The sequence below is a fragment of the Mesoplodon mirus genome (assembly GCF_964341445.2).
Source record: "Mesoplodon mirus genome assembly, chromosome: 3".
In the NCBI taxonomy this organism is placed as follows: Eukaryota; Metazoa; Chordata; class Mammalia; order Artiodactyla; family Ziphiidae; genus Mesoplodon; species Mesoplodon mirus.
The window spans coordinates 177,025,225-177,040,927 of record NC_138978.1 but is presented as its reverse complement, the minus strand read 5'-3'; the positions used below and the strand labels follow the sequence as shown (position 1 = coordinate 177,040,927).

Here is a 15,703-nt window from a genome sequence, read left to right as displayed (position 1 = left end):
AAGTCATTTTGCAAGAGGACTATACCAACAGCTGAAATGAAAGTGTTGTGTAGCTTGTTCCCTAAGATTAGTTAGTCAAGAGTGATCAGTTGTGTCACACTAAATTAGGTAGATGGATGCTAGCTTCTGGAAAATGTGGAAGACTTAAGTATAGCTCTGCTCCAGGAGTCTAGTAAGCAGGGCTGGAAACCCCTAAAGATCTCTTCTTCTGTGATGTGAAATGTTGATTCTATCATAAATACAACCCCTAAGAAAACTCTACAAAACATATTTAATAGGCATAAAACACGTGTATTATGAAACAATACTTACAAGAACTTCATAGTCAGGGATAGTATGAGTTCCAAGCCCTGCCCTATCAAAAGTTACTCTATAAGTAGCATTAAGGGTATCCACAGCATCTATCTGTCCAGTGAACAGACCATCATGAACACCACGTAATCGTGCTGAAAAAAGAAACAAAAAGGCATTATGATATTTAGGAGATACAAAAAACTGTCACATACAAAACTGCTCCAAGCATGTAATTCAAAGTGGAGAAAGTATAGTACTGTTGTCTATTAAAGTTTCAAAAAAAGCATGTACTTTATTTTAGGCTTAAAGGAACAACAAAAAATTTTTTTGAAACAGAAAACAATACTATAAATGGTGATCCCTAATTTGATATATGAATGAAATCATATATCTACCAAACTAAGGGGCAAATACTTTAACATCATATCATTGCTTTAAACCTCGAATTGCAAAAAAAAAAAAAAAAGTCAACAAATTTGGTCATTATACTCATGAATGAATCACTAGGAGTAGTTCAACTGAAAAAAAGAAAAGAAAAGAAAAGAAAAAAAAGATAAGGGTGCTATGCAGAAAAGATTTACTAGGTTTCAGACTGCTAACCTTAGAAAGGGTTGCCTATAAATAATGTTGACTTCTGGGTACTTGAATTTTGGGAGTGTTCCCATTGTTCCCATACTAAGAAAGGTGGTTTACTGTGCCTAGACTGTGCAAACATTGTGGTTACCTGCTTTCCAATTCTTGTATGTGTTGGGCAGAAGGTGCCTACGTAACCGGCCCCCTGTAAAAACCTTGGGCATTGAGTTTCTAATGAGCTTCCCTGGTAGACAACATTTCACAAGTGCTGCTGCAACTTGCTGCTGAAGGAATTATGCAAGTCTTGTGTGACACTACACGGAGGGGACTCTTGGAAGCTTGCACCTGTTTTCCTCTGGACTTTGGCTCCATGTACCTTTCCCTTTGCTTATTTTGCTTTATATCCTTTTCTGTGATAAGCCATGGCCATGAGTACAACTATTTTCCAAGTACTCTGAGTCTTTCTAGTGAATCACCAAACCAAACCTGGGGGTGGTCTTGGGGATCCCTCACACAGATGAATTCTTGTGTCACTATTTAAATCCAGTCTGAAGTAACATAAGGAAACTCCAAGCAAACATCCAGCATGAGTGAAAAATATAAGAACAGTAGCATTTAAGGCATTAAACTAGGCAAAGTGACACATTTTATACACACAAAAATGTATAAAGATAGTATTTATTTTTTAATTTTTTTTGGCCACGGTGTGTGCCATGTGGGATCTTAGTTCCCCAACCAGGGATCGAACCTGTGCCCCCTGCATTGGAAATGCAGAGTCTTAACCACTGGACCGCCAGGAAAGTCCCAATGATATCACTTAAATAAAATACAAATATTCAATGCAAAACTGTTTAAAAGGATCAAGTGATAAAAACTCAATTGTAGAAGACTAAAATATCATTCTCTTATGGTTACCGGGGGGAAGGGTGGCGGGAACGGATAGTTAGGGAGTTTGGGATTGACATGAACACACGGCTATATTTAAAATGGATAACCAACAAGGACCCACTGTATAGCACAGGGAACTCTGCTCAATGTTATGTGGCAGCCTGGATGGGAGGGGAGTCTGAGGGAGAATGGATACATGTATATGTATGGCTGAGTTGCTTTGCTATGCACCTGAAACTGTCACAACATCGTTAATCAGCTATACTCCAATAAAAAATAAGAAGTTAAAAAAATATCATTCTCAGTCTTTGACAGACCAATTAAAGGAAAAGTAAACAGGTATACAGAAGATATGAGTAATAAAAGTTGAATAAACAAACATAAATACAGAAAAGGACCTCCAGTTATGGCAGCGTGAAGAGGTTGGTGATTCTCCTCTGCAAAAGACTTGTATAAACCTGTACAAGATTGTCAAAGACAACCATTTCAGGGTACTAGAAATGGGCCAAATGCAGAAAACAATTAAGAAACGATTACTGTTGAAAAATTGCTAGAGCTTCAGTTAAGGACAAGTGAACTCAGTGGCCTTCTTGCAAGAGGCTATTGACACTCTACCATCACCAACAGCTTGGTTGGTAAAAAGAGTTTTTCTAGTGTATGTTTGGTCATGGAAACAGTGTTGTTTGTTGCCAGAGGGGCAGACAGGATGTGGACCAGTGGGTAAAAACCTGTGACTGTGCTAGTTAAGAGTGGCAAACTCGATCAGGAAAGAATAAGAAAACCCCACAACTTTGCAAGCCTAAGAGGTAGTCCTGTCTGAGGTGACTGGCAGAATAGCTAGGAATTTAACAGGGAGATCCTGGAAACTAGAGAGCCATAAAAAGACTGAAATAAACTCTCCATAAATTCTTGCCTAAGTGGAAAACTATGTGATTAGGTGGGAAAGACCTAAGAAAGTCTGGTAAAAAGTAAAAGCTAAGGATGACCTGAAAACGGACAGCAACTTTGTATGTGTTTCCCAAGTCCACACAGAGATCAGTCTGAGGCCTTTCTGGATTAAGATGTTTGAGTACAATCTCTGCCTAAGTCATTGGTTGGCCACTAAGTTATGCAGACACAGGAACATTCCCTAGGAAGCAAGCTTAAAAATAAATAAAACAGTAAAAAAAAACTGAGCAGAGACATCAGTGGTTGCATAGGCAAGTTACTAAAGTAAAAACAATTCTCAAAAAAATTACAGAGTTGCTACAATATATTATCTAAAATATCTAGTTTTCAACCAAAAATTACTAGATATGTAATGAAATAAAAAAGCATGATTCTTACTCAGGATAAAAGTACAGTAAGTAGAAATTGACATAGATGATACATTAGCAAAGTCTTCAAAAGTAGATTTTATAAATATGTTCAGAGAATTAAAGACAATGACTCAACAGGGAATTTCACAGAAACTATACGAAAGAACCAAATAGAAACTCTAGAGTTAAAGAGAAGATTTGAAGAAAAGAATCAGGGAATATTTTAGATAATGTATTGTAGCAAGTCTGGATTCTGATCTATTAGAGATCAACAGAAATTATCCAATCCAAAGAACACAGAGAACAAGATTGAAGAAAAATGAAGGGAGCCTCAGAGAGCTGTAGGAAGATGTCAGGTGCACCAACATATTTGTAATGAGAGACCCAAAGGAAGGAGAGAGAGAAGGAGAAAAGGAAATTGTAAGAAATTATGGCCAAAATTCTCCCATATTTGATTTAAAAAATTAAGCTACTAACCCATGAAACTCAATAAACCCCAAATAGGATAAGTATAAAGAGTATCAAACCTAGACACATCATAGTGAAATTTCCAAAATCCAAGGATAAAGAGAGAATATTCAAGAGAAAAGCTTCAAGAGAAAAATGACTCATCACACGTAGGAGAAGAGCAACACAATCAACAGGTACATCTCATCAGAAACAATGAAGGTCAGAAGGCAACAGAGTGACATATTCAGTGTGCTAACAAGAAAAAACCATCAGGCAAGAATTCTATATCCTGTGAAACTATTTTTCACAAATGCAGGAGAAATGGAAACATTCTCAGATAAAAACAGAGAGAATCTGTTGCTACTACACAAGTTAGGAAGAAATACTAAAACACATTCTTTGTGATAAAAGGAAATAATACCCGACAGTAACTAAAATCCACAGCAAGAAAAACACCAGAAATGGTAAATATGTGGGTGCATATAAAAAACGGTGTGTACAAAATACACACACACACACACTTTTTTTCTATTCTCTTCATTTTTAAAAAGTAAGATTATTTAAAGCAATAATTATAATACTATATTCTCAGGTTTATCACAGATATTAATGTAACACGTTTGATGACAGTAAAAAGGAAGTAGGAGAAAATGGAGCTATACTGGAGTAAATCTGCTATATTTTATCAGAATTAATTCAGTATTAATCTTAATTAGATTGTGATACGTTAAAACTGCATATTGTATTTCCCAGAGCAACTAACACACACATACACACAAAACTCTCAAAAAATACCTAAAAATAACAACAGAGAAATTAAAATTGTATACTACATTTGTATACTAATATACAAATACTAACTATATAACTATACTAAGTAAAATTTGTATACTAATTGTATCCTAAACAGTATTTGTTTAACACAGAAGAATGCAGGAAAGGAGGTAAAGGAAAATAAAGGATATGAGACATTGTAAACAAATAGCACAACGACAGGCATAAATGCAAGCATATCAATTATTACATAAAATGTGAATAGACTAACCACTGATCAAAAGCAGAGGGTGAAAGGGGTCAAAAGGTACAAACTTCCAGTTATAAAATAAGTAAGTCTATATAAAATACATAACTAATAAGGACCTACTGTACAGCACAGAGAATTACACTCAATATCTTGTAATAAGCTATAATGGAGAAGAATATATATATATATATATATATACACACACACACACACATACACACACACGTATACACATATAACTGAATCACTCTGCTGTACACCTGAAACTAACACATCGTAAATCAACTATATTTCAATAAAAAAATTTTTTTAATTGTAAATGTACAAAAAACAAACAAAAAAAGTCATGGGGAGGTAATGTACAACATGGTGACTATAGTTAATAATACTGAATCCTATATCTGAAAGTTGCTAAAAAAAGTAGATCTTAAAAGTTGTAACTTTTTTGGTAACTATGTGTGGTGATGGATATTAACTAGACTTACTGTGGTGATCATTTCACAATATATACAAATACTGAATCATTATGTTGTACAGCTGAAACTAATATGTACAACTAATATGTTGTACAGCTGAAACTAATATTAGATGTCAATTATATCTCAATAAAAAAATACAATTAGATAAAAATTTCTTAAATTTTTAAAAAGGCCGAGGTTTGCAGACTGACTTCAATAGAACAAGACTCATCTATAGGCTGTTTACATATTTCTACATGTGTCTGAGACACACTTTAGATTCATAGATTCAAATAGGTTGAAAGTAAAGGATGGAAAAAGATTTACCACAGTAACAACAGAGTACTGGAATGGCTATATTAATGAAAATTTAAAATAAGGGATACTACTGGAAACAAAGAGGGACATTTCATAATGATAACAGGGTCAATGTATCAGGAAAATATGACAAATATAAATATATATGCACCTTAACAGAGCACCAAAATACCTGAAGCAAAATCTGATGAAATGGTAAAGAGTTCAACAATTATAGTTAGAGATTTTAATATTAATCTTTCAGTAATTGATACAACAATAAAACAGAAAATCAATAAGAATATGGAAGACATGTACAACACTATCAACCAATTTGACCTAGCTAACATATACACAATGCTCAACCCAACAGCAAAATACAGTCTTTTGAAACATACATGGGGCATTCTCTAAGACAGATCAAATGCTAGGTCATAAAACAAGTCTCAACAACCTTAAAAGAAGTAAAATCATACAAAGTACTTTCTCAAACCGTAACAAAATGAAATCAGAAATCAGTGAGTCTTCACCAAGCAGGCTTGGTTATGCAAAATAAACTGAGAGAATACTTATAATACGAAAAGTATAAGAACTCAAATATAATTTGGAGGGAGGACCATCTTATGTTCTGGCATATACTGTACACTTACATACATCAAACTTTAGAGGGAGATTTATAAAACTTTAGGGGAAACTCACTTTCTACACTTCTGTGTTTTTTCTTTTTTTTTTTTTTTTGCGAATGCATTGCCTTTATAAATCGAGAAAAGAAGATATTTCCATATTTTTATATGGATGTCATTTATGTCCCTCTACCACAGATCAATATGGGAAGTCAGGCTCCCCTATTATTACAGGAGTATCTATCTGTTCAAGTGATGGCTAAATTCTATCCAGTTTTACTTAACTGGCTCAAAGACTTTTAAAAATACTTAAGCTTTTGTTTCTAAGGCAGCCCTCTCCTTAACAGCCATTTCCAGATTACTGGTGCTGACAATGCAAAGCTAAAAAAACAAAAACAAAAGCAGCAACCTAAGTTAGCATACATGGTCACTAAGGGATGAAAAGCAGATTCTCGGTCAGAATGCCAAGTTCAGGAAAGTAAGAAAAAAATGCTTTTGTGGTTATCAGCATTATCCTAAGGCTCTGAGAATATTTTATAATAAGAAAAAAATTTCAAAATATCCTTTAGGTAGGGTAAATCCTATTAATCCATAAATCCTATTAGCTGATTATCTCAGGACAATGTCCATTTACACCTGTTATCCTACTTCAGTTATTAACAGCACCTCCTATTCTACTTTCAGAAGATGCTTACTTGGGTGATAGCTTATATGGTCACTCTACTTCTTTGACTGTTTATAAGGTCAAATATGCAATGCAAAAAAAAGAGACAATTTTTCAAGCACAACAGAAGGTTTGCTGGGAATCTGGTGAACATACCTAATGGCATCCAAAAATCCAAGTTTAGAAAGTAATTTCATTATAGACAAACATCAAGGGACAACTTTAAATATTATTGGTCAGAGCCTCAGCTTTGGGCCAGGATTAGGAATTTGGGTTAAACCAGCAGCTGTCAAATCTTAACTCTACATTTACTTCTATAAATCACATCTTCCGTATCTTCCAAATCACACCTTCCATATTGTCCTTGATGACTTCCTTTCCCATAACCCTTTGACTTAGATAAACTACTTAGATAAACTACATTACTTTTAGGCCAGTTCTGAATTTTACAATTTCTTAACAAACCAATGATTTAAAAATCTCTTTTTATACCCTGGCTTCTCTGACTACACAGAGTTCTAGAACTATTCACAGCAACGGACACCTGATTAACGACTTCCTGTACAGTGTGGTTAAAGTATCATGTCCAGACGTTTCCCCAAGACTTTTCCACTATTCAAATTTTCCATCATTTTGGTGTTTGTCAAAACTCTTGCGTTCTTAACTCTGTAACTAAGAATCACTTGCCGTCACTTTTTACCTGTCTTCTTTGCGCCTAATGCAAAATCTTTAATATAGTTACTTTAAAAATTCCTTTGTTCTTGTTATTGAGGAAAAGTCTACTACTCCTTCTTTACTAAAAAATTTCTTCCCAGCAAGGAATGTGGAATTTTGTTTGTTTATATACTTTTCTTTTCTAGGTAAAATTTACATACAGTAAAATGAAAATGTAAGTGTATAATCCTATAAGTTTTGACAAATGAAATCATCCATCTTTAAAGTCACGGAATATTCTTATTATCCCAGAAAGTTTCCCCTTCCTAGGCAATCCTTTCTTCAGGAGCAACCTCTTTTCTGATGATATTTTTCTACCATAAATTTATTTTGCCTATTCTATAACTTCATATAAACGGAACCATACAATATGCATTCATTAGTTTTCAGTGTCTTTTGCTCGTCATACTGTCTGAAGTTAATCTATATGTCAGTAGTTAGCTCCTTTTTATTGTCAATTTGTATTCCACTGTAAGAAAATATCATGTTATGTTTATCCATTCGCCTGTTGTTGGGTTGATTCCAGGTTTTGACTATAAAATTAAAACAAAGATGCCATAAACATTCTTGTACATATCCTTCTGTGAATAGCAATTTTCATTTCTCTTACTTAAATACCTTGGAGCAGAACTGCTGGATCACAGGACAGACATAAGTTTAATTTTATTAAAAATTGTCATGCTTTACTCCAAAGTGGTATACTATCCTATCAACAATGTATATGAATTATGGTAGCTCCACATCCTTGTCAACATTTGATGTTATCAGTAGTTTCAATTTTAGCCATTCTGGTGTGTGTAGTGGTATTTCATTATGATTTTAATTTGCACTTCCTTGATGACTACTGATGTTGAGTGCTTTTTCATGTGCTTATTGGCCATTCATACATCTTCCTCTGGGAAGTCTCTACTCAAGTGTTTTGTCTATTTTTTGAATTGGATTACTTATGTTTTTATTACTAAACAATAGAGTTCTTTATGTTTTCTAGATACAGTCCCTTTTCAGATATATGATTTGGAAATATTTTTTTCCCAGTATATGGCTTGCCTATTTATTTTCTTAGTGTTGGCTTTTAGTGGGCAGAAGTTTTAAATTTAAGTTAAACCTAAAAATCACCTTTATTTTTCCTTTTTGATAATTACTTTTTTGTCAGATCCAAGAAATCTCTGCCTACTTACAGATCACAAGATATTTTCCTGTGTTTACTTATAGAAGCTTTATAGTTTTGGCTTTTATGTTTAGCCCTTTGGTCCATCTTAGATCAAGTTTTTGGTATAGCATGAGGAAAGGTCAAGGTTCATTTTATTTCCATATATATACCTAGTTGATCAATCATTATTTATTGAAATGCCCTTCCTTTCCATTGAAATGCTTTGGTACCTTCAGAAAGTCAACTGGACGTATGTGTGGATTTATTTCTGGATTAAACTATCCTTCCCATTTTCACAGACATTAGAATAAGCATGACAATTTCAAAAGAAAAAAAAAAGGAAAAGAAAAGGCCTGCTGTGATTTAGACTGTTTACCTCTAAGATCAGTCTTGGCAGAGCTGACATTTTTAACAATACTGAGTTTTCCAATCCATGACATGTTTTATCTCTCTAATTATTTAGGTTTTTTATGCTATTGTCAATAGTGTCACTTTTTAAAATGTCATTTTCCAGTTGTTGCCCTATTATACAGAAATACAACTAATTTTCATATTGATTTTATATCCAAAGACCTTGCAAAAAATTCATCTTATTAATTCTAGTCCTTGATTTGTGGATTCCTTAGGATTTTCATATGGGTAATCATGTCATCTGTGAAAAGAGACAGTTTTACTTCTTCCAAACTTTATGATTTCTATTTTTTTTCTTGTATTATTTCACTGTATCTAGCAGAATACTGTATACAGCTCGTAAGTGTATCCTTGCATTGTTCCCCGTCTTAGTGGCAAAGCATTCAAAATTTCACCATTAAGTATGTAGTTGCACATAGATTTTTTCATATATTAACTTTGTCAGGTTGAGGAAGTTCCCTTTTATTTCTAGTTTGTTGAGAGTTTTATCATGAGTGGGCATTAATACTGTCAAATGATTTTTTGTTATCTATTGATAGGACCATGTGGTTTTTCCACTTTATGCTACTAAATATGGGGAATTACATTAGTTGATTTTTAAAAACAGACTTTCTTTTTAGGAGCAGTTTTAAACACACAGCAAAATTTAGAGGAAAGTACAGAGTTCCCATACATGCCCTACCTTTACTCTCCCTAAGAGCTTCCCCTACTATCAACCCATATAGCTCCTGCCTGACACACCCAACAGGCTCTCGCACTATCAACATCCCACACCAGAGTGGTACATTTTGTTAGCTGATGAACCTACACTGAAACATTATTATCACCCAAAGTTTATAGTTTACATTAGGGTTCACTCTTGGCATTGCACATTCTATAAGTTTTGACAAACGTATAAGGGCATGTACCTGCCCATCATTACAGTATCATTCAGAGCAGTCTCACTGCCCTAAAAAACCTCTGTGCTCCACTTATTAATCCCTCTTCCCACTAGCCCCTGGTAATAACTCATCTTTCAACTGTCCCCACAGTTTTACCTTTTCTAAAATATCATACAGTTGGAATCATTCAGTACGTAACCTTTTCAGATTGGCTTCATTCGCCTAGTAATATGCACTTCAGGTTCCTCCATCTCTTTTCATGGAATTTTGTTATTATTATTATTATTTTTAGGCCATGCCACACAGTTTGTGGGATCTTAGTTACCCAACCAGGGATTGAACCCAGGCCCCCGGCAGTGGAAGCGCAGAGTATTTACTGGACCACCAGGGAATTCCCTCTCATTTCATTTTAGCTTCAAATAATATTCCATGTCTGGATGTATCAGTTTATTCATCTAATGAAGGACATGGTGGTTCCTTCCAACTTTTGGCAATTATGAATAAAGCTGCTATAAACATCCATGTGCAGGTTTTTGTGGAGAAATAAGTTTTGAACTCATTTGGGTAAACACCAAGGAGTGTGACTGCTGGACTGTGTGGTAAGAATATGTTTAATTTTGTAAAAAATTGCCAAACTGTTTTCAAAGTGGCCGTACCATCTTGCATTCCCACCAGTAATAAATAAGTTCCTGTGCTCCACATTCTCATTTGGTGTTGTCAAGTTCTTGATTTTGGCTATTCTAATAGGTGTATAATGGTATTTCATTGTTTTAATTTGCGTTTCCCTCATTACATATGATGTGGCATATCTTTTCATGTGCCTATTTGCCATTTGTATATCTTTTCTTTTTTTAAAAATTGAGGTGACATTAATTTATAAGATCATATAAGTTTCAGGTGTACAACATTATATTTTGACTTCTATATATATTACAGCATGCTCACCACCAAAAGTTTAGTTTCCATCCGTCACCATACAACAGACGCCCTTTACTCATTTTGCCTTTCTCCCAACTCCTTCCGCTCTGGTAACCATACTACTCTGTTCTCTGTATTTATGTTTGTTTTCATTTTGTTTATTAATATTCTACATACGAGTGAAATCATATGGTATTTGTCTTTCTGACTTATTTCACTTTGCATAATACCCTCAAGATCCATCCATATTCTCACAAATGGCAAGATTTCATTTTTCATGGCTGAGTAGTATTCCACTGTATATTTTATATACACACACACACCACATCTTTATCCATTTATCCAACAATGGGCACTTAGGTTGTTTCCATATCTTGGCTATTATAAATAATGCTGTGATGAACATAGGGGTGTATGTAACTTTTTGATTTAGTGTTTTTGTATTCTTTGAATAAATACTCAAAAGTTAAATAGCTGGATCATATGATAATTCTTTTTTGTGTGTGTTATAGTTCTATTCTTAATTTTTTCAGGAATCTCCATACTTTTTGCCATAGTGGCTGCACCAATTTATATTCCCACCAACAGTATGAGAGTATATCTTCTTTGGTGAGGTACCTGGTCAGATCTTCTCTCCATTTTTTAATCAGGTTGTTAGCTTTCCTATTTATTAAGTTTTAAGAGTCCTTTGCATATTCTGGATAACAGTCCTTTATCAGATACGTCCTTTGCATATATTTTGCCCCAGTCTGTGGCTTCTCTTCTCATTCTCTTGACATTGATTATTTTTTCAATTATTTTGTTGTAGTAAAATACACTAAAAAGTTATCATCTTAACCATTCTTAAGTGTAGAGTTCAGTGGTATTAAATATTAGTAACGTTGTTCAATCATCACTCATATCTATAACCCTTTTCATCTTGTAAAACTGAAACTCTACACCCATTACAGTAACTCCCCATTCACCCCTCCCCCCCAGCCCCTGGCAACCACCATTCTACTTTCTGTCTCTACGATTGTGACTATTGTAAGCAGCTCATATAAGTGGAATCACAGCGTACTTGTTTTTTTCTGACATTTCACTTATCAATGGCCTCAAGATTCATCCATGTTGTTGCAAATGGTAGGATTTTCTCCTTTTTTCTGGCCAAATAATATTCCATTGTATACACAGTTGACCCTTAAACAGCACAAATTTGAACTTCAGGGGTCCACTTACACACAGATTTTTTCAGTTGTAAATACTACTGTACTGCATGATCCATGGTTGGCTGAACCTGCAGATACGTAACTGCAGATATGGAGGACTGAGTGTTTGTGAATTTTAGACTGCACGGGAGATCAGCACCCCTACTCCCTGCATTGTTCAAGGGTCAACTGTATACACCATATTTTCTTTCTCCATTCATCTGTCAGTGGACACTTAGGCTGTTTCCATGCCTTAGTTACTGCAAATAACGCTGCAACGAACATGGGGGTGCATGTATCTTATGGAGATAGTGAGTTTGTTTTCTTGGATAAACACCCAGAAGCGGAATTGCTGGATCACATGGTACTTCTATTTTTAATTTTTTGAGGAACTTCCTTACTGTTTTACATAGTGGCTGCGCTGATTTACATTTCCACTACCAATCCACAAGGGTTCTCTTTTCTCCACATGCTTTCCAACACTTGTTATTTCTTGCCTTTTTGATAATAGCCATTCTAACAGGTGTGAGGTGCCATCTCACTGTGGCATTTCCCTGATGATTAGTGATGTTGAGCATCTTTTCATGTACTTGTTCGCCATCTATGTGTTATGTTTGGAAAAATGTCTATTCAGCTCCTCTGCCCATTTTCTAATCAGGTCGTCTTTTTGTTGTTGAGTTGTATGAGTTCCTTACATATTCTGAATATTAACGTCTTATCAGATATATGATTTGCAAATCTTTTCTCCCATTCTGTAGGCTGCCTTTTTATTTTGTTGATTGTTTCTTTGGCTGTGTAGAAGCTTTTTATAGTTTGATGTAGTCCTACTTGCTGATTGTTGCTTTTATTCCTTTGCTTTTGGTGTCATCTCCAAAAAAAAAAAAAATCATTGCAAAGACCAATGTCAAGGAGCTTTTCCTCTGTGTTTTCTTCTAGTAATTTAATAGTTTCAGGTCTTACATTTAAGACTTTAATCCACTTTGAGTTAATTTTTGTGAGAGGTGTAAGATAGGAGGCCAGTTTTATTCTTCTGCATGTGAATATCTAGTTTTCCCAAGACCATTTGTCGAAGAGACTGTCTTTTCCCCATTGAGTATTCTTGGTTGCCTTGTCAAATATCAGTTGACCATATATTCATGGGTTTTTTTGGGGGGGTTCAGTTCTGTTCCATTGGTTTATGTGTCTATTTTATGCCAGTCCCATACTATTTTGATTACTGTAGTTTTGTAATATAGCTTGAAATCAAAACATTTGAGTGTTCCAACTTTGTTCCTCTTTCTCAAGATTGCCTTGGTTAGTCAGGTCTTTTGTGGTACCACATAAATTTTAGGACTGATTGTTCTATATCTGTAAACAATGCCACTGGAATTTTCATAGGGATTTCACTGAATCTATAGATGGCTTTAGGAAGTATGAACTGTTTAAAACAATATTAAGTTCTCCAGTCCATGAACATGGGATATCTTTCCTTTTATTTTTGCCTTCTTCAATTTCTTTCATCAATGTCTTGTAATTTTCAGTGTACAGATGTTTTACATCCTTGGTTAAAATTATTCCTAAGTATTCCATTGCTTTTGGAGCCATCATGAATGAGACTGTTTCCTCATTTTCTTTTTCAGATATTTTGTCTTTAGTGTTTAGAAACACAACCGATTATTGTATGTTGGTTTCATATCCTGGCTTTACTGAATTCATTTACCAGTTCTTATAGTTTTTTGTAGAGTCTTTAGGGTCTTCTCTATATAAGATCATGTCATCTGCAAACAGAGATAATTTTACTTCTTCCTTTTGGATTTGACACCTTCTTTTCCCTTGCCTGACTGCTCTGGTTTGGACTTCCAGCACTATATTGTCACACTTGTCTTGTTCTTGATCTTTAGAGAAAAAGCTTTCACTCTTTCCCTGTTGAGTATGACGTTAGCTGTGGGCTTGTTCTTTAGCTTCTTAAGGTAAAAATAGAAAGTTAAACCTTTATAAAATGTATATAAGCATTTTCTTCTGATGTAAGTACTTAAAAATGTAAAAGTTTCCTCTATATACTTCTTTAGCTGCACCCCACAAATATTTATATTTGGTATATTTATTCTTTCAATTTAAAATATTTGCGATTTTCCCTTGAGATTGTCTCCTTTTACTTATGAATTATTTAAAGTATTATGTTTCATTCCCAAATACTTGGATGTTTTCAGAGATCTTACTGTTTCAATTTTTGATTAAATTCTGTTGTGCTCAGAGAAATTCTGTACACTGTATATGATTTCAATCTTTCAAAATTTATTGATATGTGTTAATAGGCCAGCATATGATTTATCTTGACAAACAAAGCCTAAGCATGTGCCAAGATTATATATTCTGCAGTTTTGGGGTACACTGTTCTAAAAATGTCAATTAGATATGACTGGTAGTGCTATTCTTTTTTTTTAATTAATTTATTTTATTTTGGGCTGCATTGGGTCTTCATTGCTGCATGTGGGCTTTCTCTAGTTGCAGTGAGCAGGGGCTACTCTTCATTGCGGTGCGTGGGCTTCTCACTGCAGTGGCTTCTCTTGTTGCAGAGCACGGGGTCTAGGCATGCGGGCTTCAGTAGTTGCGGCTCGCAGGTTCTAGAGCACAAGCTCAGTAGTTGTGGCACACGGGCTTAGTTGCTCTGTGGCACGTAGGATCTTCGCAGACCAGGGCTCGAACCCGTGTCCCCTGCATTGGCAGGCAGATTCTTAACCACTGTGCTACCAGGGAAGCCCAGTAGTGCTATTCTAATTCTCTATAGTTGTACTGATTTTTTTTTTCCTGTTCTCAATTACTGGTAGAGAGTTGTTAAAATCTACAACTATAATTGTCGACCTGTATATTTCTTCCTTTAGTTGTCTTACTTTTTGCTTTAAGTATTTTGAACTTCTGTTATTAGGGGCCTACTAATAAATATATATTAGGATTTGTTGTGTTCTTCTAATGAAGTGCTCTTTCAATCATTATTAAGTATCTCCTCTCTCTGGTAATGCTCTTTGTCTTGAATTCTATTTTGTCTGATGTTAACACAGCCACTTCAACTTCCTATTGTTAATATTTGATTGGCATATCTTTTTCATTCTTTTGCTTTAAACCTGTCTGTGATTTTTATATTTCAAGTACCACCCCTGAAGACAGCACATACAGTTGACCCTTTAACAACATGGGGATTAGGAGTGGTGATATCCCCTGAGCAGTTGAAAATCTGTGTATAACTTTTAACTCAAGAGTATAACCCAAAACTTAACTACTAATAGCCTACTGTTGACCACAAGCCTTACAGATAACATAAATGGCAGTTAACACATATTTTGTATGTTATATGTACTATACACTGTATTCTTACAATAAAGTAAGCTAGGGATAAAAAAAAGTTATTAAGAAAATCATAAAGAAGAGAAAATACATTTATAGTACTGTATATTTTTATCAATACCATAAGTTTACATCGTCTGTTCACAAGATGAATCATGTCTCAGTACCTACATCAATATTGTCTTATATGATATTACAAAATGCTTTACATGTTGTGCATATTACTAAAACTAGACATCAAAAAAGAAAAGATAATGTGAAAAACAAATTCATCTTTATTTACAGGTACAATGATTCATGCATTGATAATGAAGAAAAAGCAATACAAATTGCTTTATAGTAGTCTAGAGTAATCAATATGATGGCTTCATGGTAGCCTGGCATATACATTAATGAATGAATCATTATAAAAATTTTATGGCATACAGTTTTACTGTCATATTCATAATACAGTATTAAAACACTTTCATTTTTAAAAATTTGAGGTACAGTTGACTTACAATATTATATTTGTTTCAGGTATACAACACAGTGACTCAAAATTTTATAGCT

At 34.4% G+C, this 15,703-nt stretch overlaps 1 protein-coding gene across 3 annotated transcripts in view; it reads right to left on the bottom strand.

The window, feature by feature from the left end:
- Positions 1-15,703, bottom strand: part of LIN9 (lin-9 DREAM MuvB core complex component) — a 93,467-nt gene that overhangs the window by 27,335 nt on the left and 50,429 nt on the right. For all 3 annotated transcript variants that reach the window (XM_082613776.1, XM_082613777.1, XM_082613778.1), the window contains exon 8: positions 313-446. In XM_082613776.1, coding sequence (XP_082469902.1) covers positions 313-446 — 134 coding nt within the window. The remainder of the gene's footprint in view (positions 1-312; positions 447-15,703) is intronic.